General features: G+C 47.8%; 1 protein-coding gene across 1 annotated transcript in view; it reads left to right on the top strand.

Annotated features, from left to right (window-relative positions):
* IFT172 (intraflagellar transport 172) overlaps positions 1-23,767 on the top strand; it is a 1,142,656-nt gene that overhangs the window by 862,184 nt on the left and 256,705 nt on the right. The window contains exons 38-39 of the mRNA XM_078650113.1: positions 21,155-21,218; positions 22,441-22,527. Of these exons, the coding sequence (XP_078506239.1) occupies positions 21,155-21,218; positions 22,441-22,527 (151 nt within the window). The remainder of the gene's footprint in view (positions 1-21,154; positions 21,219-22,440; positions 22,528-23,767) is intronic.

Genomic DNA, 23,767 nt, shown 5'->3' with positions numbered 1-23,767 from the left:
CCCAGAGGTGTTCAGCAGTAATGAGCATCAGCCATTAAAGATACCATCCGATGTCTGTGGGGTGACCTCCGGTCCCAGCCCTCCCCCCACTTCTGAGTCCTCGTCACCGGATTTCCCTCCTTCTTCTTCGGATTCCGAGCCTCTGGAAGCGTCGTCTTGCTGAGACCCCGTAATGCTAGCTGTGGCTGCCAACGCACTCTGTCTATCGGCCAGCATCTGTGCCTCCCGTTCAGCTCGTTGGCGCCTGTTCCTGGAGCGGATACGCTGGGATTTCCTGACCCTGATCGGCTGCTGACGATCCCTCGTTGGCCTGTGTGCACGATCAGTCCCTGCACGATACAGTTCCAGCCAGGACCATGCTTCATCGGGCGTTTGGAAAAAATGAGTCCTGTCATCAACTATCACCCGTAGCTTGGCCGGAAAAAGCAAGGAGTATTGGATTCCTTCTTCCCTGAGCTCCTTCTTCACCGACAGGAAGGAAGCCCTGCCCCTCTGCACTTCCTGCGTGTAATCCGGAAAAATCGTCACCTTACTGTTATCCACCTGGAAGGGCCCCATGGACCTCGCCCGCTGGATCAGCAGATCCCGGTCTTTATAGTGCAGCAGTTTGACCACCATCGGTCGGGGCGGTCTGCCCTCCAGGGGCGGTTTGGCGGGCACCCGGTGCGCCCGTTCCAGCGAGAAAAAGGGGGACAAGCCCTCCGGCGCCACCACCTTTCGGAACCAGTCCTCCATGTAGGACACTGCGTCACCTTTCTCAATCTTCTCCGGAAGCCCCACCACCCGCACGTTGTTCCGCCGATTACGTCCTTCCGCGTCTTCTGCCCGCCGCTCCAAGGTCGCCAATCTACGGAGAACGTCCTCAAGTTTATGTTCCGCGGTAACCACTGCCGGCTTCAGCTCCTGGAGCAGTTGCTCGTTGATTTTCACTCTGTCCGAGAGCTTAGCGTGGTCCGCCCTCAGTAGGCCAAGCCCTGTCGCCACCTGTGCTATGTCCTGGTGTAGTTCGTCCTTTGTGGCCGTGATCGCGGCCAAGATAGCATCAAGGCGGAGATTCAGACGTTGTTCCTGTGGCGACGGCCCTGCCGCGACACTGCCATCCACGTCCTCTGATCCCATGCCTCCACGCTCAGGCAGCGCCACCACGCCATTTCCCTGCGCGGCCATCTTGAGCAAGCAGTGTCCACTGAAGACAGCCTACGGTGGTAGTCCCTCCGGACAGTTCGATCCGAGGCTCACCCCGTGACGTCCAACGGTATATCCGGAGGAGCGGCACTCCCCAGTGTCCTGCACCAACACAACCACGCTGGGCCAGCTTCCCCTCCACCACTCTCAGCCGGTAGCCTCCAGTCCAGAAGTGCAGGCCCCACAATTCTCAGTGCGCCACAGGGCCAGGGAAGATTCGCCCTCCCGCGATGGCGGCAGCCAGAAGCTTGTGTCACCGGGCAGGCCCAGCCAACTGCCCCTTCCGAGCCTGCGTGCCTCAGCCCACCTCCCGCGTCTGGAGAGGGTCGGCCGCGATCAGCGAGCAGCGCCACCCAGATTCTTCAAGTGGGGACCGGCAGTCGTTGGCGCAAAGAGCACTCCCCTGGTAAGCCCTGGGTTGATCGTGGGAGCTCGCCCCAGGCCCCACTGCAGATCCTTCCAGTCCCCGCCGGGTAGCGTTCTTACCCCCAGAATCCCAGCATAGAGTCACTCGGAGCCGTTCACAATGTCCAGACCAGGGCCGCAGAACGCAGGCCACCGCTGCTCCAGCTCTCGTTGGGGCCGAAATTTCAATGCGCAGGTCCAGCGCCCCCCTGCCAGCCCCCGGGCGGGCCCTGCATCAGCGAACAGACCGCCAGCCGCCACTCGGTCAATCCGCCCCTCGGGACGCCCAGGCGCCGCAGGCAGCTCCCACTGCAGCACTCCGTCACTCCTTGCCTCCCGCTGCGCCTCTTCTGTCTCCGCTGTGGCTGTCTTGACGGCCCGGCGGCCCTGCGTTCAGCCGCGCCCTGCCCGCCCAGCGCACGCCGGGGCCCAGCTCTGCAGCCGGCCGGGAGATCAGGGGGGGGAGGGGCGCCACCCACCTCCGCTCGCCGCTACGGATTCCGCCACTGCTCCGGCCCGCACCAGTAGTCCGCCTCCCGGCTCACCGCCTCACCTCGGCGCAGCCCTCTAGGTGCCTCCCTGCAGTCCGGGCCTCCTCACAGCGCAGCACTCGGCGCTTTCACTTAGTCGGCGCCGCCATCTTGCCGTCTTGGTCCGGCCAGACCGGGCCAGTCTCCAGGTCCGCTCACACTCGGCGACCAGTGGCCAGTCGGGGTTCAGACGCAGCCCACCACGTCAGTGACCTTCCAGGACCTCGATGTCCGCCGTCAGGCGAGCAGGGGCTCGGGTTTACAGGAGAAAGTACGGGGCTTGGCGCGGAGCAACTCGCTCACGCAGCCATCCCGGTCGGCGCTTAAGCCACGCCCCCTAGCTCAAGTATTACTGATGTTGGAACATGGAGAATGGATGATTTCTCTCGACCAGCAAGATGTTTACTTCCACATGCCTATCCTGCAGTCTCATTGGAATTATCTGCAACTTGTGGTGGTTCTATGCACTACCAATATGCGGTACTACATGTTGGCATGACATTGGCGCCTCTGGTCTCCTGTAAGGTGGTGCGAGTGGTCGTGGCTCATCTTAGGAGGTAGGCCATCCCAATATTCAGGCATCTGGGTAACTGTCTGATCAAAGCTGGTTTGCCAGAGGCGCTGTTGTGCTATCTGCAGTTGACAGCAGTCCTACTGCTCAGCTGGGCTTTTCAATCATCAAGCCCAAATCACACGTGCAATGACTGCAGTTTATAGAGTTGGTACTGGACGCCACAATTCTCAGCTCCTTTACCCCACCACAAACGATCAGTGAAATCTAAGAAATGGCTCCATCTTCCCAGCAATGTACATGACCCCCAGTCCTGGGAGTTCTAAGATTCCCAGGTCTGCGAGCTTCCTACATTCTCATAGTCACAAATGCAGGTTGGCACATGAGGGCCCTACAGTGGTGTCTCTGCAGGCAGTAGCTACAGTATAAGGAAAGACCTGTCAGACTCCATTGTGATATGCCCTGTAGCCGAAGTCGTTTGGTGGGGAGGTGAGGCAAACCTGAGCTGCTGGATGGCCTTCACTCCCCCTCCGGCTGTGACTATAGTAATAATGGAGGCCTCCTCCCTATGGTGGGAAGTCCATATGAAGGATCTGGAGATCACAGGCCTCTGGACTCTGAAAGAACGGGTTGTTCCCATCATCCTGTTGAAACTGCGGATGATTCGGCTGGCGCTTAAGGCCTTCCTCTCCTCCATCTAAGGTTGGTCTGTCCAGATCTTGACAGACAACACAACAGCAATGTGATAGATCAACAAGCAAGGGAGAGTAGGATCTAAGCTACTTTGCCTGGAAACATTGAGATTATGGTCTTTGGCACACCACCAAGGGATATGGCTCATTGCCAATCACCTACCGGGGTTCTCTAATGTCAGAAGCGAAAGCCTGAGCGGGTGTTATAGTGCTGATCATGAGTGGCATCTTCTACCAGAGGTAGGCAGGGCAGCTTTGCCCAGTAGGGCACTCCTCAGGTTGACTTGTTTGCCTCCTTGGAAAATGCTCAGTGCCAGCCGTTCTATGCCCTCCAGTATCTGTTGAGCGGTACCTTGGGGGACGCGTTTCAGTTGAGGTGGAACTTTCAGCGGCACTATGCGTTTACCCCCACAATACAAATTTTTTTTTTTTTTTAGTTTTATATAGCGCGAACTAGACCCGAACCGAATCGGGTATCAGAGCGATTTACATAGCACCAGTTACGTTACATGAGGACACGCATTCATTTTTAGGCACAGGGAGATTAAGTGATTTGCCCAGAATCGCAGGAGGTTTTGGCGTCGTTACCGAGACTCGAACCCAGTTCCCCAGGTCCGAGGTCGAGCGCCCTAGCCGTTAGGCCATCTCCTCTCATGATTCATTGGGCTCAGAGGAAGATTCCCCAGGACCGAGCCCAAGTCATTCTCATAGCAACTGAGTGGCCAAGGAGGGTGTGGTATGTGGACCTTCTGCGTTTCTCCATGTTTTCCCCACTGCGTCTACTATTCAGGCTGGACTTTCTCTCCCAGTTGGAGTGAAAGGTTCTGCAACCCAATCTCAGAGGACGCCACCTACATGCTTGGAGACTGAGCGGGGACTCCTGAGTTCCTTTCAGCTGCCACCGGAGGTGACAGACGTCATTTTTTCTTAACATTGTCCCTTCACCAAGTCTTCTTACTCGGGCTGATGATGCAACTTCTTTGCATGGTGTGCTGGTAATGATGTAGACCACTTGCAGGCCAAGCTATCTCGGGTCCTGCAATACCCACTTTCTCTTACTCAGAGGAGTTGTCCGATAGGCCCTGTGAAGGGGTATTTTGGTGCCTTGCCTGCATTCCTCACGCTGCCTGAACAGCAATCCCTTTTCAAGTCCCCCATTGCTTCTTTTTGAAGGTGTTGACTAATCAGTATCTTCCAACCCTCTCTGTTATGCCCCGGTTGGACCTTTATTTTAGTCTTGACTTTTCTTATGAAGATTCCATTTGAGCCGCTGCATAGATGTCAATTAAGGATGTTGACGTTCAACACTGTGTTTTTGGTAGCTTACACCTCAGCCAGAATGCGGAGCGATTTACAAGCTCTCATTTCCCATCCCCGTTTACCTCTTTTTAGCCAGACAAATTGGGTTGCCAATCTGTCAAAGGTGGTGATTCCCTTCCACTTGGATCAGCCCATCACCCTCCCAACCTTCTATTCCCTGCTCCATCCCACGACGGCGCAGGAGCAGTTGGATTGGTTGGGTCCTAAGCAGGTGGACTACTACTATCTCAACTGCACCAAGGACATACATCTGGATGACACGCTTTTTATTTACTGTGATGCTAAGACCCTCTCGAGATGAATCATTAAATTTATCAAAACATGGTACACTTTGACAAGAAAGATCCTCTGGAATGAATTGGGGCTCATTCAACCAGGGCTAAATCCATTACTTCTGCCCTTTCCAGTGGTGTTCCCATCACAAGTTCAAGTTCAAGAATTTGTATAGCGCACTACTCACCCAGAGGGTCTCAAGGCGCTTGGGGAGGGGTACATTATTTATCGAAAAGCCAGGTTTTAAGTTCTTTTCTGAAGGAGATGTAGTTCTGTGTAAGGCGGAGGTGAGTGGGGAGTGAGTTCCAAGTCTTGGCCGCCAAGTAGGAAAAGGATCTCCCTCCCATGGTGGATCTTTGGATACGTGGGACTGCGGCGAGGCCTTGATTGGAGGATCTAAGTTGGCGGGTGGGTGTGTAGAAGGATAGTCGAGTGTTGAGGCATTCGGGCCCTGTTTTGTAGAGGGCTTTGTGTGCGTGGGTGAGGAGGCGGAAAGTTATTCTCTTTTTGACGGGAAGCCAGTGGAGGTCTTTCAGGTGGCCGGTAATGTGATCTTGGCGAGGGATGTCCAGAATGAGTCTCGCTGATGCGTTTTGGATGCGTTGGAGTTTTTTCTGTAGTTTGGCTGTGATTCCGGCGTAGAGGGTGTTTCCGTAGTCTAGTCGACTCGTAACCAGTGCGTGGGTGACAGTCTTTCTTGTTTCGGTGGGGATCCAATGGAAGATTTTTTTGAGCATGCGAAGTACGTTGAAGCAGGAGGATGAGACGGCGTTGACTTGTTTGGTCATCGATAGTGAGGAGTCTAAGATGTAACCAAGGTTACGTGCGTGGTCTGTGGGTATGGGTGCTGAGCCCAGATCCGAGGGCCACCATGAGTCGTCCCAGGCAGAGGGGGATGATCCTAGAATGAGCACTTCCGTTTTGTCTGAGTTGAGTTTAAGGCGGCTGTTTTTCATCCAAACGGCTACTTCTTTCATGCCTTCGTGAAGATTGGTTTTGGCGGTGTTGGGGTCTTTGGTGAGGGAAAGGATCAGCTGGGTGTCGTCAGCGTAGGAAATGATGTTAAGGTTGTGTTGACGCGCGATGGAGGCGAGTGGACTCATGTAAACGTTGAAGAGGGTGGGACTGAGTGATAAACCTTGTGGTACGCCGCAAATGACTTCGGTGGCCTCTGATTTGAATGGGGGAAGTCGGACTCTCTGAGTTCTCCCAGCTAGGAACGAGATGATCCAGTCCAGGGCTTTTCCTTTTATGCCGATGTTGCTGAGGCGTTGTATGAGGGTGCTGTGACAGACAGTGTCGAAGGCGGCGGAGAGGTCGAGTAGAATGAGGGCCACTGTTTCTCCGCTGTCCAGTAGTGTTCGGATGTCGTCTGTTGCTGCGATGAGGGCGGTTTCGGTGCTGTGTTTGGCTCGGAAGCCGGACTGAGAGGGATCGAGGGAGTTGTTGGATTCGAGGAAGGCGGCGAGTTGGCTATTGACGGCTTTCTCGATGACTTTGGCCGGGAAAGGGAGGAGGGATATGGGGCGGTGGTTTTTAAGTTCAGAAGGGTCTGCTGTGGGTTTCGTAAGGAGGGCGTTGACTTCGGCGTGTTTCCAGCTTTCTGGGAAGGCAGTAGAGGTGAAGGAGCAGTTGATGACATAACGGAGATGGGGTGCGATGATGGAGTCTGCTTTGTTGAAGATGTGGTGGGGACATGGGTCAGTTGGCGAGCCAGAGTGGATGGAATTCATTAGGTGGATGGTGTCTTCAGTGGTGATTGGATTCCAGGCGTTGAGGTTGTTAGGGGGCGGTTTAGGTTCTGAGGGGGGTGGAGAGGATTGTTCGTTGGAACTGTTTTCGAAGCTGTTATGTATGCCGGCGTTTTTGTTGTAGAAGAAGGAGGATAGCGAGTCGCAGAGGTCTTGGGAGGGAGTGATGTCGTTTGAGGCTGCGGTGGGGTTGGTGAATTCTTTGACGATGTTGAATAGTTCCTTGATGTTATGGGCGTTGTTGTCGAGTCGATTCTTGAATGCTGATTTCTTGGTGGATCGAATCATCTGGTGATGTTTACGGGTGGCTGCTTTGAAAGTGGTCATGTTGTCGGTGGTTGGGTTTTTTCTCCATGTTTTCTCGAGAGTGCGGCAAAGCTTTTTGGATTTATTAAGGTCATCGTTGAACCAGGGGGCCTTTTTGCTGTCTTGTTTGGTTTTATGGTTTTTCAAGGGTGCTAATTCGTCAGCACTGTGGGTGATCCATTGTTTGAATTTGATGGCAGCTTGGTTTGGGTCCGATGAGAGGGGGGTGGGTTTTGGTTGAGTGATGTGAGGAGTTGGTCGGTCGTGATTTTGTTCCATTTTCTTCGGGGAATAGGTTGAGGGGGGTTATGGGTCGAGGGGGTTTTGTAGCTGAAGTGAACACAACTGTGGTCCGTCCAATGGAGAGCTGTGGTATGGTCGAAGGAGATGTGTTTGCTGGAGGTGAAGATTGGATCGAGCGTATGTCCGGCTACATGGGTAGGGGTGTCAACAAGTTGTTTGAGCCCGAGGTTGGTCAGGTTGTCAAGAAGGGTGGTGGTGGTGTTGTTGTTTTTCTTTTCCAGGTGGAAGTTGAGGTCTCCTAGTAGAATGTAGTTCTCGGAGGCGAGGGCGTGTGGACTGATGAAGTCAGTGATGTCTTCGCTGAATTGTTTACGGGTTCCTGGAGGCCTGTAGATGAGGGTGCTTCTGAGTGTGGTCCTAGGGTCGGTGTGGATCTGAAAGTGTAGGTGTTCGGCGGTTGTAAGGTTAACGTCGGAGCTGGTCGTGATTTTGATGGTGTTCTTATGGACGATGGCGATGCCTCCTCCTGTTTGGGCGGTGCGGTTTTTTCGGATGATCTTGTAATTGTCTGGGATGGCTATGGCGATGTCGGGTGTTGATGATGCGTTCATCCATGTTTCCGTAAGGAAGGCGACATCCGGTGATGTAGTGTCAAGTAGATCCCAGAGTTCGGTGGCGTGTCTGTGGACCGAGCGGGTGTTCAGCAGGATGCACTTCAGGTGGTTAGGGTCTGTGTTTGGGGTTAGTGGAAGTGGTATGGGTCTTGATGCTGGTATATTTGCAGGAGTGGCAGGCGAAAGGACCGTGGGTACGTCCTGGGGCAGCTTCGTAGCATTGAGGTGTGCGTCCGGGGTTAAGGGCTAGGAGGGTGGCGGCGTCGTACGTTATGCTGGAGGAGTGTGGTTTGCGGAGGCCAGGGGGTCTGGCGCTGGGCGCGGTCCAGGCGCGGACGGGCGCAGACGGTCTTACCTTTGGCGCACCTTCGGCGCGCGTCCGCTGCGCGTGAACGCTGCGCGCGTAGACAGCTATCATATGTGGATAGTGGCAGGGGAGGGGCGAGGGAGGATCAACTCGGAGGCGGGAGCAAGGCGGAGACCTGGGCAGGGAGGCACACAACAACAACAAAAACAAAATGGACGTTCGCGAGATAGTAGTCAGTGGCACCGGTACAGTCAGGCACGCCTTTACCTTTATAAGCAGCTAAATCGAGCTGTAATTAGCAGCGCACTTAGCCTATCTAGCGCTACGATGTCCCAGTGTTTTAAATTATAATCAATCCTGTGTCAGCAGTCACAATTCACAAAATTAGCAGTCACAATTTAGTCACAATAGAGGCAGCGATGCGCTAAGATGCTAAGTGCTACAGGCAATCAATTTCGATGAGAATCAGCGAAGCGCTACGATACCATGCAGCAACCAGGCAGGCAGGGCGGGGAGCAGCTTGGGGAGCGACCGCGTCTGCAGGCAGAGACGACGGTCACAGATCTGCAAGGCGGCAATGTCGGCATCCCTGTATGCTTTTGCCAAGAACTACTTGCCTGGAGTCCTTCGGGCAGGTGCTTTGCCATAGCAGTTCTTCAGGACTTCCTTCTCTAACCATCCATCAACCCTCCTCCATGGGCAGCATATTGCTGTGTAACCTGTTCAATAGGTGATGAATCTGCAGGTAGAAGTATCCATAAAAAAAAGTTAATTACCTGCAGTAACGATCTTTCTGATGTATACTTGTATCTCTACCTGCAGATTCCTCACCGACCCTCCACATTTGATGGATGTGTTATAGGGAAAATTAATAAGATTCCACTTTTAGTTTTTGATACAGCATCAATGTCAGACCGTCACTCGCCTCGCAGGCTGTAAAATAGTGGATAGACGTTGTTACGCTGGGGCGACTTCTATATGGCTTACATGACATCGCCAGATGCCACTTCAGCGTTGTTACGAAACCAGTGACCCCTACCGGCGATGTGAGAGCTTCAAAGTTTCCGGATCTAGTTTGACTCCTGGGAATCTTCAACAGATGAGGAATCTGCAAGTAGATAGAGTATCTACTAGAAAGGTTCTTACCGCTGCTAAGTAACTTTTTTCATATGGTTACATCCTTTTACAAAAAGGAGCTAGGGCAGGAGCCATCCTCCGCCTTTTTCTGACAAAATAACTCCTTTGACCTCATCACCTGATGAATGAAATAAAGCTATCCCCATCCTATCTCAGACAAATACCAACCTTCTTCTGAACTCTGGCTATGACACCAGCCCTCAGATGATGAAAAGTTGGGAAGATGCTAATCCAAAATCTAAATTGGAACATGGATACAGGAAAGAGGTTGCATGTATCAGTTGTTCAACAGAAGCAATTGAAGAAGTACATACAGCAGACCTAATCTGGAATTGACTGTAGTCTTAACTGCTGACATTTACAAAGTTCTCCTCGCCCAACTGTTGATATTAACTACTTCCTTAGTCAACAACTTTAACCTATACCTCACCTTAGAAAACATTAGCAGAGATGGACTATATATGTCCTACATTGTGTTATATGTAGGCATTAGGTTAATGTATTGCTCTGAAGAGGGTCTAAGTCAACCAACCTAGCAATTAAACTGTTCAGCACTACACCACTCTTCTTTTTGAACCATTTGTCTTTGTTCTCTTCCCTGCTACTTTAAGACATATAATTTTCTGAAACTGTCCTTTGTTTTAGTGCAGGTTTCACTCTGATTCAGAATCTATGTTGTCAGATCTTAGACACTAGTACTATATTGCTTCACCAGGCAGCATAATACCTAGGAGCACATATTGTGTTACGGTTTGTTCTTACTTTTTATAAAGCTCTAAATGTTATGGTTTCAAGTCACATTCAGATCCTGAGATGGGTTCATGCTGAAAAGACGTTCCTATCTTTCAGCCTCAAGTGCTGCAAAGAATTGGTATTCACTGCAAGCATTGTGTCTCCAATTGTCCTTTTTGTGAGTCTTGAGATGTGAAGCTGATGTATCTGTCAGTCACTACACCCCTTGCTGACATATCAACTAAAGACATCAGTATGAGTAACCTATATCTAAGCAATGTAGACTTATGGGCCCCCATTCTTTTTTTTTATTTCAAATCTTTTTTATTGAAGAATAAAAATAAAAGTAAAGACAATACAATAAATCTTTAAAGGTACAAATGAACAAATTCTTGGGATCATGACACTTACAGTAATCAAAAAGCAAATCAAGGGAAGAAGATAAGAAAAGGGAGAGAGAGAAAGAGAGGTAGAGAGTAGAAAAGCTAGAGGAGAAGAGAAGAAAGAGGCGAGAAGAGAGAGGACAGGTGTATCCATAGGGCAATAGTAGTTGGTTTACCCAGACGTGGTAGACTGTGTGGGTAGTAGAGAACATACAGTAAGTATATAAAAACAAAAGCAAACATCACAAGTTCCACCTAGATTCTGTCTAGGAAAGCCGAGTGTTGAGATGCATATCATGGTGGATCAAAGTGGGAGGATGACGCATCCAGGGATGCCCAGAGTTTTTTGTTTGAGGGCTTCCAAGTGGCTGACTGTAGTGCAGGGTTATCTGCCCCTCTTAAAAATGAAAGCCATTCCAGCCACATTTTGAAGTTGACTTCGTCAAAATTTTTCCATTTGTAAAGAATGACCTTGCACGCCAATGTCAGCATAATATCAAGCAATTGTCTGTCATGAATGTCCGGCAATTGTGTTTCCAGAGGACCTAAAATGACATATATGAATTCTTGGACAGGTGTGATTCCAAGTACTTGTTGAACGTATGTAAATATTCTACTCCGAAATGATCGTAATAGGGAACAATGAAAAATCATGTGTGCCAAGTCACCAGGAGCTTCATGGCAGTTCCAACAGGTAGGCGTATCCCTCAGTTTACATTGAAACAATCTCTGGGGGGTCCAGAACACTCTATTTAACAGCATATATTTCGTTTGACATAGGATCGGGGATATCTTGTTTGTCAGTGCGGTGTTGTGTATCACCTCCCAGTCTAATGCAATGCCTGTGGAATTAGGTTCCGATTCCCACTTAATTTCGGTCAGCCTATGTGGTTTCTTGGGTAGGGGGAGGAGCAATTTATATATTCTCGATACAAAGTGGTCAGCATGGTATAGTATTCGTAGCCGGGTCACAAGCCAGGGTAAGTCTGTGTTGAGGGGGCATTTGGAGATAGCGGCCTTCAGTTTTAGGAACTGGTAAAATTCTATGGGTGGTAAGCTAAACTTTTCTTGTAATGTCGAAAAGGGCAGGGGTCTGCCATTATCATAGAGGTCATTCACTATGTGTATACCTTTCCCAGCCCACACTTCCCAAAAAAGGGTTTTCCCTTCTATCCGGATCTTAGGGTTATGCCATAGTGAGAGTAGGGTGGATCTCTTAATCACCCGAGCAGTCTTATGGTACTGGTCAAGTCGGAGAAGTGCTCTTCTGGTATTTAGAAGGATATATTTAGAGTGAGGTATATGGGCCAGATCCATGGTGAGGAGAGACGAGAGGGGTGCATCTGCCAATAACGACCGTTCAAAAGTTAGCCATACTGGAGTGTAGGACGTATTCTCAACCAGCCAAAGTGCCCCTTGCTTACAGAGGAAGGCCGTTTGGTAGTTCCTAAACGAGGGCAGGCCCAGGCCGCCCTTATCTTTTGCTAGCTGCAGCTTTTTAAGTGATATCCTGGCTTTTTTCCCTCGCCATAGGAACTCTCCGAACAGCTTGTCTACCTTCTTAATAAATTCGTCTGAGAAAGTCATGGGAAGCATGCTAGCCAGGTAATTAACTAGAGGCGTGCACATAATTTTTAGAGTCTCAACCCTACCCCACCAGGACAAAAATTTTGGTGACCAGCTGTCTAGCAAAGTGGATATCTTTTTTAATGTTGAGTCTTCATTTAACTTCAGAGTCGTAATCAAGTCCTTCTCAAAGTCTAGGCCCAAATATTTAAAAGCTTTCGGTTGCCAGGTAAGGCCAGATGCTCCCAGAATTCCTTTATCCCCGATGTTGTTTAGTAACTTAACCTCTGTTTTATCCTTGTTTAATTTATATCCTGAGACTCTAGAGAACCCCTCAATTGTGTCCATCAAGGCCGGGATAGCCTCGTCAGCTTTTTCCGTCAAGATCAGGACATCGTCGGCGTATGCAGTCAATTTTACAGTGCAATCACCAAATGGAACCCCAGCAATGGCTTCATTGTGTCTAATATGCCACAAAAAGGGTTCTATTGCCAATAAGAACAGAGAAGGCGATAGTGGGCAGCCTTGTCTCGTCCCTTGTTTTAGGCAGAAAGAGGAAGAGAAGGAGCCGCCCGCTCTGACCTTAGCAGTAGGGCCGGCATACAAAGCCATTACGAGTTTAGTAAACGTCTCTCCTAGGTTGAAGTTGCGTAAAACTGCCTCAAGGTAGGACCAATCTACCTTGTCGAAGGCTTTTTCCGCATCTAGTGTGACTGCCACCGTGGGGGTTGTCAAAAGCTTTGTTTTTTCTAGAGCATGGGCCAGTACTCTGGTGTTATCACTAGATAGCCTATGTTTTAAGAAACCCGCTTGAGACGGATGTACTAGGGTAGGGAGGACTTTTTGCAGACGGGCTGACAAGATCATGGCTAGTAATTTACAATCAAGGTTAATCAGGGAAATCGGCCTGTAGTTCTTTGGAAGTGACGGGTCTTTGCCGTCCTTAGGCAGGACTGCAATAGTCGCTTCTGCCAACGTGCCTTTGACTTCTCCTGACTCCGTAAATTCGTGAAAGAGGTTTAGAAGAGGATCAACCAAGTCCGTTGCAAAACTTTTATAAAATTTGGCCGTGAAGCCGTCCGGACCTGGCGCTTTCCCACATTTTAACCCCCTGATCGCTTTTTCCACCTCATTAGCCAGGATCGGCCCATTCAGACTGAGTTGCTCCTCAGGCTTTAACTTCGGTAGTACACATTCTTGTAGATATTCCTGAATTTTGTCCTCCACCACCAACTCGTTTTTAGCGTATAGGTCCTCATAAAAGTCTTTAAAGACCTCGGTTATCTTTTGGGGGTCCGAATGAGCGACTCCCGCCGAGTCCTTGATAACATTAATAGCATTCTTTTGTACTTTAAATTTTAAGTATGCTGCCAGGCTCTTACCGGCTTTGTTAGATTCACATAGCTTAAACCTTCGTTTCCTATCCAGCCACACTCCCGCCCTTTCGCTCACTAGCTTGTTATATTCGTATTTTCTGTGGGTCATGATATTGAACGTTTCCTGGTCCCTTGTCATTTGGTGTTTATTCTCTAAAGTAGCTATCTCAGCTTCCAACCCTTCTAACTTCGCATTACAATCCCTATTCATTGCTGAACGGATTTTGATGCACACCCCCCTTATTGTGCTTTTCAAGGCCTCCCAACGCACTAGCTCTGAAGTGTCCCCCCTCACATTAGTCTCCAAATAAGATCTAATAGCCTCCAGGATTTTAGTCCTATTCTGTTCTTTGTGCAGGATTTCTTCATTGAGTCTCCAGGACGTTTGTTTAGGGGACGGTTTAATGTTATTGATGGATAGAGATATACATGAATGGTCCGACAGTACCCTTGGCTCAATTGAAGTATCCTCTATCCTTGCTACGCCATTTTGTGTAATGAAAATGTAGTCAATACGGGAGAACGAGTCGTGAGGGGGAGAGTAGAATGTGTAGTCTCTATCAGTAGGGTTTTGTATTCTCCACGCATCAATTAAATGGAATTGTTGGCATAGTTTGATGAAGGCATTATGTGACTTGTTTGGCTTGAATGTACACTTAGAGTCCCTATCTAAGGCCGGGTCAAACGGAAGATTAAAGTCACCCCCAATTATGTGTATCGCCGTATCAGGTACCGTTGCAATCTGTTTGACTAAATCCTGCCAGAATTCTAAATCATTAGTGTTAGGTGCGTAAACATTAGTGACAAAGAATTCCGTATTATCCCTAGTGAGTTTCACCGTAACCCAGCGACCTTTTTCATCTGACGAGGATGACAGTAGCTCCACCTTGGACTTCTTTGACAATAATACCAGAACCCCATTCTTTTTACCGAGTGCACTTGATCCTACAACCTCTGTATAAAACTTGTTGCGCAGAGTATAGAATTGTTTAGCATCCAACTTGGTTTCTTGTAGCAGAACAATGTCCCCCTTTTGTCTCCGCAAATACTCTAATATCTTTTGTTTTTTAACGGGTTGATTCAGACCCTTAACATTCATGGATAAAACTTTCAATCGATCAAGAGAGGTTGTACCAAGTGGAGTGGACAGCGTTCTATGTGACATTTACAATGGTGTATGTGTCATGGTTGTACCAAGAGACCCAAGGGAAAACATAGTACTCGGCGCATCATGTAAAGGACATATTGTTCTGCTACTTAAGATGAAATACAGTCGAAAACCACCACCAGATACCTGGATACCCAATGATATAGCACGCCTAGTCTGAGTATAGATATACAAACACATCATATGTATGATACAACTTGTCCAGTCAAGAGCAAGGAGATAGATCAGAAAAGAAAGAAGTGGTACGGAAAGGAGAGGAAAAAGAAAGAAGGAGAATGAAGGAGAGAGAAGGAAAAATAATACAAAACATAGAACACAGCACCCATCCCTCCCAACCCCACGCAACCCCCCACCCCACCCACCCCAATTGTGATACAGAAGCATGGCGACGTGAGGAAATGGGCCCCCATTCTAACGAGGGTTTTAAATGCGGCAGTCAAGTCTGAATTACCTCGCTCATGGTCCACCGCAGTAATTGTCCCTATTTTCAAGAAGGGTAACAGGGACAACCCTCAATGTTATAGACCCATCTCACTGATCGATGTCTCAGCCAAAATCCTGGGTCGGGTAATCCTTGAACGGCTAATTGGGATTCGTTTGGGACATCACCACGCATTGATTACTAATATGCAGCTGCAGGCTCGCATCAGCGCCATTTATGCTACCTAAAGCTTCGTTTTAAAAACAAAACGCTGGTGGAGACTCACTTAGAAGCGCTCCTAGCGGTTTTTAAATCACTTTTAATTTTGTTTTATGTCACAAATGTATTTTGAATTATAACTTACTTTTGTGCTGTTGTTGGGCGTGTTCCCCGGTCCACCACTGAGTATTCAGTTTGTTGTGGAGGGATGGATCGTCTCACCAGGAAGTATGCTACGCCACTTCCGGTTTTCGCCGAGGTTAGCAGTCTAGCTGCTCGCCACCACCGGCATATAAACCGCATGCCTCCTCTGACGTGCAGCGGGCGCGCCAAAGGTGCGCCTAAGGCAAGCCCGCCTGCGCCCGTCCGCGCCTGTACCAGGCCCAGGGCCATAGCCCCTGGCCCTAAGGATGCCCACTCCACTGGTACTCCTTTGCGCTACTCTCCATCTCAGTTAAAGGAGCTAAACTTAGGTGCCGTCAATTCACGGTGTCAGTCTCTGCCCCTTGCCACCTGCCTTGCATCTGTTTCAGCAACATGCCCTGGCTGTATTTTCAAACTCCCCTCCCCCCTTCCGATTACCTACCCCATCCCCCTCATGTCCCGGCCCCCTTACCGTGTGGCGCTCATTAATGCTCGCTCCCTTCCTAAACACAACTTGGAAATTAGGGAGTTCATCACCAGCCAAGAGCTTGACATTCTCTTTATTACAGAATCCTGGGGCGATGCTGCCTCTGGTCTGGATTTTTGCTTAGCCACTCCGGATGGTTTCTGTGTGGTAAGGCAGGACAGAGCCATCGGTAAAGGCGGCGGGCTAGCTATTATTCATAAAGCCTTACATCATACCAAAATAGAACTCATTCACCGCTCGGACTGCGAGGCCTTTGCCTATTCCATCACTCTTAATTATAACCAAGTCTTCAAAGGCATTCTTTTATGTCGCCCCCCTGGTCCACGCACACGTTTTTTATCAGCTCTTGGTGAATTTACTGAACTTTCGGTAGGACCTTCTGATTATACTATATTAGGAGACTTAAACTTTCACTTGGAAGCCCCCGGTGATAAAGACACTATCCAACTTATCACCGATTTGCAAGCTGTTGGACTACAGCAGTTAGTTGCAGGTCCCACTCATCAAGCAGGACACACGCTCAACGGTCTGTTTACTAACAACTCTGACATCTCGCTGCTCACCGTCCTCCCTTTAGCGTGGTCGGATCACCTTGCGGTTATCTTTACTATGACAGCCCATAATCCTAACCCTCCACAGTCTAAAGCTCGCATTCCCAAGAGCACTCGAGTCTGGAAAAACCTAGATATCCCTTTACTTACTCATACCCTGACTAAATCCCTTCATGAGGCCTCTTCTAATCCCGGTTTAGTATCTAACATGTACCACGACTGGATCCAGGATGCGGTCAATCGGGTAGCTCCGATTAAATCCATCTTTCCCAACCGCGCTACTCCATCTGCTCAATGGTTTACTGAGGACCTTAGACTCCAAAGACAGTACTGTAGGAAGCTTGAGAGACACTGGCGCAAACACTACAGTCCTTTGGACAAGCAAACTTATAAAGATGCGCTAGCTATATATAAGAGATCCATTGTCATGCACAAGAGCACCTTCTTCTTATCCCAAATTGAGTCTGCCCAGAACTCGGCTAAAAATTTGTTTCAAGTAGTTAACACCCTCTCTAATCCCCCAACAGATCCTTCCATTGAGGCATCTCAAGAGCTCTGTAATTCGGTAGCCACATTCTTTGCCACCAAGGTTACCAATATATAATCAGCTTTCTCCTCCCACATCCACCCTGAGGGCTCTGAGCCCCATCTCCTGCCCTCATCTCCCAGACCGACGTTCTCCAATTTTCATACAGTTTCGGCTGAACAGATTAGTAAACTTGCTACCTCCATTAGGTCAGGCTCTCCTCTAGATCCGTGTCCTCCTTCCAAATTGAATCAAATCACTGATGTTATTACGCCTCCCCTCATGGACATTTGTAATTCCATCTTCCTGACAGGCTTATACCCGGAAATATGAAAAAAAGCTGTCATTAAACCGCTCCTAAAAAACCTTCCCTTGACCCCGCTGACTCAGCCAACTATAGACCCATCGCTTGCCTTCCATTCCCTGCTAAATATTTGAATCACTTATGAACCAACAGCTCTCTGAGTTCATCGATCACCATCAACTCTTAGATGATACCCAATTCGGGTTCAGGAAGGGCCACAGTACAGAAACTGCCCTGATAAAGGCTTCGGACGAGATCAGGGCTTTCCTAGACCAAGGCGGGTCGGCAGTCCTTATACTTTTAGATTTGTCCGCGGCCTTTGACACGGTCGATCATTCCATCCTGATCGACCGTGTCTCAACTTTAGGGATTAACCATCTGATCTCCTTGCCTCATTTCTGGCCAACCGCACGCAGGCGGTGAAGCAGGGCACGTTCTACTCGCCCTTCTTTACTCTACCCTGTGGGGTGCCCAGGGCTCTTCGCTAAGTCCGACACTATTTAACATGTATGTGTCGGACTTGGCGAGGGTCATTAAAGCACACGGGTTGTGTTTAACCACCTATGCGGATGACACCCAGCTGGTGTTGGCTGTGCATAAGGATGGATCAACTGTTGCTTCGAGATTCCAGGAGGGAATGTTAGCCATCTGCTCCTGGATGTCGAGTAACTGCTTGAAATTAAACTCGGACAAAACCGAGGTCATGACCTTTGGCAACCTCTCTCCGGAATGGTCTTCCATCTGGTGGCCAAGCGAAATTGGTCCACCGCCAGTCCCAGTTGCCAAGGTCAGAAACCTCAGGGTTATGTTAGATGACAAACTCCTATTCAAACATCACATGAACACAGTGGTCTTATCCTCCTTCTACATGTTGAGGAAAATTAAGAAGTTACTTCCATATCTCCCAGCATCAGCAGGAAAAACCTTGATTACCACTCTTATTTTTTCCAAAATGGATTACGGTAACGCTCTTTTCCTTAACACGCAAGAACAGATCTTAGATAAGCTCCAATCTATCCAAAATGCGGCAGGTAGAGTTCTTCTTGGCATCCCTAAACACCACTCCACCTCCACGGCCATACGTCACTTTCACTGGTTACGAATCAGAAGTCGGATCAAATTTAAAGCGCTCTGTATCGCCTATAAGGCCATTTACAACACTGGACCTCGGTTCCTGAAGAATGCTTTCCGGATTTATGTCCCTAACAGATCCCTACATTCATCTTCCACCTGGCTCCTACCAGTCCCTCGTACTAGAACCTCCACCTGGGGAGACAGACGTTTCCTAGTGGCGACTCCTAGGCTTTGGAATTCTCTTCCTTTGTCCATCAAAACCAGTCCTACTCTCGTCATTTTCCGTAAACTACTGAAAACCTGGTTATTTGATCAATGATTGTCTCAGCTGGTCTCTGTCCTAGGAAAATCCATATGCGCCGAGACACCTCAGGGTATTTGCGCGCAATACAAATCACGAAAACATAAACATAAACATTGACTGGACTGAAGAACATAGTGTTATCGCAGATACCCAGTATGGTTTTAGAGGAGGAAGGTCCACTAGTGACCAATGTTTAAATCTTTATATGCTGGTGGCTAAAAACACCAAAGCCAGCAATGAAGCCATATACATGGGGTTTATGGATTTAGCGGCTGCGTTTGATAATGTGAACAGGAGCAAGTTGTGGGCCATGATGAGTGAGATGGGCATTGACCCAGGTCTGATCGGTATTCTTAGGGAGTTACATCGGGACACCACCGCAAAAGTGCGCTATAATATGGATGGGGGGAACACAGAACCTTTTCCGTGCACCAGTGGAGTGAGACAAGGGTGCATTCTTGCCCCTTTCCTTTTCTCGCTCTACATTAACAATTTAGAGAGGTCCCTGATTGCCCTAAATACAGACTGTCCGAAAGCAGGCTCGCGCCATATACCGGTGCTTTTGTACGCGGATGACGCGGTCCTGCCTGCCCGCACTCCGAGGGGCCTGCAGTGTCTGATTGACGGCTTCACTAATTTCATGAACACTTTAGATCTGTCAGTGAATCTGAGTAAGTCATTCGTGATGCTGGCAGGCATGAATCCCTGTAGGAAATGTGTATATAAGATAGGGTCCCACACCCTAGAGAAGGTGCAGTCTTTCTCTTACCTTGGGCTGCTCTTTGATGGGGCACTGAAATTTAAATCTCTGGTAGAAGAGCGGTTCTCCAAACTCCTATCCTCAAATGGCGAGGAGTTGGCCTAACGGCTAAGGCGCTCGACCTCGGACCTGGGGATCTGGGTTCGAGTCTCGGTAACGACGCCAAAAACCTCCTGTGATTCTGGGCAAATCACTTAATCTCCCCGTGCCTAAAATGAAAGTAAAGTCCACATTTGTAAAGCGCACAATCACTCGTAAGGGTCTCTAGGCGCTGGGGGGCCGTCGGGAAGATTAAGCGAGCTATTGCCCAGAGTCACATGGTGCTGGGCTAACCTGCCGCCGGAGCCGGGGATCGAACCGTGGTCTCCAGATTCCAGCGTCAGTCGCCCTGGCCGCGGCGCCACACCTCTTCCTCAAGTGTGTCCTCATGTAACATAGCTGGTGCTATGTAAAGCGCTCTGATACCTGATTCGGTTCGGGTCTAGTTCGCGCTATATAAAACTCTGCAAAAAAAAAAAATGGCGCCATAACAAATTTTGCCCGTAGGCTTGGCCGCGGGTCCCCAGAACAGCTTATGAACCTATATGGTGCCATAAGTAGTACGAAAGCCACGTATGGTGCAGAAGTGTGGGACTTTGTGGATATCAAGCAGTTAAAACTGGAGGAAGATAATTATTTAAGAAGGATTCTAAAAATCCCAGCAAGTTCCCCGGCAATAATTGCGCATAGAGAATTAGGTAGACCGTTCATGGAGGATCAGGTCAAGCTTAGGCCAATTATGGCATGGTTAAGAATCTGGGGAAACCCAGAGGCTGATCTAAGCAGACAAATTATGAGAGACTGTCTGAATAGGGACAGAAGCCAGCAGATCCCATGGCTTAAATACATTAAGGACACTCTAGAAGATCTAGATGAGTTGGAACTTTTTAATAACCCCAGAGCCGTATCAAACCTGGGAAAACTGAAGATTAAAAAAATGCTACTTGATCAGTTTGACACACGTAGAGTACGAGTGGAAGCCTCGAAACGCACAGTCAGAGCCCATTGTCTCATTAAGAATAGTGTGGGTATGGAACCTTATCTGTATCTGATGCATAACGCCCAGGATCGTTTTTTAATGGCTCGTTTTAGGCTCAATTTATTACCTAATATGCTGGCTGATCCACCAGGTTTTACCTCAACAATTGAGCAGAAGGGTGCCTGCGGCTGCGACAATCGGTCTCCGCAGGACACCCTTCATTTTGTACTTTTATACCCTTATTATAGGACGCCCAGAAGGAAATTTTTGGTAGCGTTTTAAAACAGGCAAAGTTTCGTCATGCCAAAGTTGCCTTACTCTTTTTACAAAGAGCAAATGACGCACACACTTTATGCTGTATTATTAATTTTATCAAGGTGTCAGTAAGGCTGAGAAACACTAGAGGTCTGAGTTAATCAATGTTTAAGATAAAATTTGTTTCTACCTTTTATCTATATTGACGGTTTCTACATGGAGTTCAGAGATTTTATTTAATCCTTTTTAACTGTATATATGTGCTTTTATGATTTTTTTTATTCATCGAATAAAGATTTCTGAACTGAACTGAGTAACCATTCAGTATTAACATATATCCTTAAGTGGCTATCAGTGCACATGTCCATGTTGTTTTTAAAGTTAGAATATTTTGGAGTCCCAATTAGACACTGTGGTTGAAGGTAGATTTGGTGTTGGTCAGTCAACATAATCAAACTTGCTATTGTTGAGTATCCTCCTAGGTCTGTTGCTTCATCTGACTGCTTTCGTTGATGCTTTCTATTTCGGAATTGGTCCTGTGTGTTGACATTGTTGTTTAACCATCAATACTAAAAGTGTGTTTCCTGTTTAGGTTTGAAGACTATGTAGATCAACGCTACAAGCAGTACTTAAAAAATCAAGGCAAAGTGGACAGGGTAAGAACGTCTTTTCCACTGCCATTTTAAGCACCTAAAATGCATACAATTTACAGCATTGTTTACCCTGTTTAACTTCTCCACAGCACGTAAAACCTACTCACACCACTTGGTACCATCCAACTCGTGTTTAGAGACCCTGTTTAGAGCTCATGGTTGCCCATCTGCCCCATTTCACTGTACATTGTCTTTGTCCTGCTGCAATTGAACAGCATGAAGGTACCCTTCTCCCAATCTTGTGCTGAAATATGTGACCCTCTTCTAGACAGATGCAGAATTCTTATTCTGCATAGAAGAAGTTGTAAAGTACCACCCTAACCAAAATGTCAGTCATTTTATACCGCAGGGCGCCCTTTCTTTGGAATCTAAAATCTGAGTAATTAGCAGATATGGATCTGAGTTCAGGAGTGTCCCAAATGTGGTTCACTGTTGATTCGGTACCCTGCTGTTGCATGCCATTTGTCAGTGTGCCACATAATGAGGGGCATGACAGGACCAACTCTCTTAGTGGTGGTCCCCTGGCAGACACAGACATAACTTATCATGAAGGAGGTTCTCCTCCAGCAACAGCATCATAGACATGATATTTTCTTTTGTCGTGCCAGAAGAAAGTTCTACAGCCCTGAGTGGTAGGGGAAAGGTCCAGTATAATTGTCCTATTGCCCTTCAAGATGTGAACTTCTATATTTGAAAGGTAATCTATTTTGGCATGGATTTCCACAGATGTGAAAGGTCACCCAAAGGGAAATGGTAAAATTATTAACCATCCTTTTGAAGTGGGCTAAAGGACTGAGAACATAAGGATCACTTTAACGTGATCATGGGCAATACACCTGTATCCTCTATTCTTCCCAAAGTAAAACAAGTTGAAGTCTGAGTGATTGAGGAACCTGGAGGGCACCAAATTATTGAAGTAAAAGGTCACCTGAACAAATGGCATAGAAGTCCCCAGAAGCAAAGGCACACGCCTAAAGGGTTAGTAAAAGTACCAGCTAGCCTTTAAAGCCTTTAAAGTTTGGATCAAGGATTGGAACTGTGAGGAACGTCTGTAATGTCTCCAGTGGTCATAAATCTCTTCCACTGTTCTTCTAAAAATAAAACAAGTTTTGTTCTGAGTGATTAAGGATAAGGGTGATTAAGCTTTGGGTTGCCACAGCTAGGTGTAGCAAAGAAGTGTCGTCTGTTTCTTCCTCATCACCTTTGTTTTTGTTTCACTTGCTAGCTGGTGGGAGTCGATGTAATGGCAGCCCTGGACATGTATGCGGAGCAGGGACAGTGGGAGAAGTGCATTGAAACAGCATCTAAGCAGGTAACTGCACAAGGACAAATGACATTTCATTTGAATGAGGTTTTATGATGTAACAAATATCTCACCTAGAGGTAAGCAGAAAATGTGTTTACTTGGGCATGCCTAGGCCTCTTAGATGACATTCCATGCAACATCTTCATCTAGGTCAGTTTCCTCCCTTTGCTTGGTGTAGCCCCTTACAACTTAACTAGTGATGAAAAATAAACGTAATAATTTGAGGTTGATGTTAGCTGACATGGAGCAATGTTCATATTTATTACATATCTTGACTGGTTTCCACACAGCAGTGCAGGTCCAGTTACTTGTTTTTATATGTGAAAGCCCTATACCCTTGTCATACATGGGCTTTTAATTCATGCAACATATCACAATGTAGAGCTTGGATCTCTCTGAGTGTTCCTGTGTGTTTCAAATCATAAAGTAGGTATTTTCTTGGTTTTTTTGTTCATTTTGTTTCCAGTGCGAGCAAATGTCTAACAGGAGTCTAATCCATAGATCATAAATTTGTGCACAGATCTCAGCAAGATTCATATTTACAACGGGAACATCATCTAAAAAAATTGTTGATAAATTATAAAAATGACTTTGACACTGCATGCTTGCTTGTGCTGTTGGCTTTTTTATCACAAAACCAGTGAATTTGTCTGTTAAGCTTGTAGGATCTCACCACTTAATCCCTCTTTTCATGTCACTTTCAAATGGATATTATTTAAAAAATGTACATCTTAACGAGGCAGTGCTGATTGATACTGGGCGGGGAGTGAGTGAATAGCTGTGCGCATTCAGCTTCAGAGTCTCTGGGTGGCGTAAAAGTAGCCGTAGCTGTGGATGGTCCAGATGCTTCCTGGTCATGTTCCTGATTTAGCTTGGGGCTCTGTGTAAGTAGTGCTCAGTGTCATTAATTTTGTGCTTCTTAATTTGAGCACTGAACACTGCTTCATGCTGCAGCCAGAATAATGCCCGAGTCCAGAAAAAAGAGAATCAAAATAAAGGGACGGATGGCAATCTGGATGCCTACGGTCAGAAGGAAGCAGCAGCTAAGACTCCATTCATACCAATTAAATTATTAAAGCTTGAATTTGATGAATTGTGACAGTAGATCCATGGGACATAAGGTCAATAGGCCTCCTGGACACCCATTGTTCTGGGAGTTGAAATATTTGCATAGTGTTTGACACAGTGTTTTGGTCACTGCTCTTGCCGGCAGCATCAGTACCATGGTCTGTCTGTCTGTTGGTGG

Source organism: Lissotriton helveticus, chromosome 6 (assembly GCF_964261635.1).
Source record: "Lissotriton helveticus chromosome 6, aLisHel1.1, whole genome shotgun sequence".
Classification (NCBI taxonomy): Eukaryota; Metazoa; Chordata; class Amphibia; order Caudata; family Salamandridae; genus Lissotriton; species Lissotriton helveticus.
The sequence above is the reverse complement of the archived record's forward strand: the minus strand, read 5'-3'. Positions and strand labels throughout refer to the sequence as shown.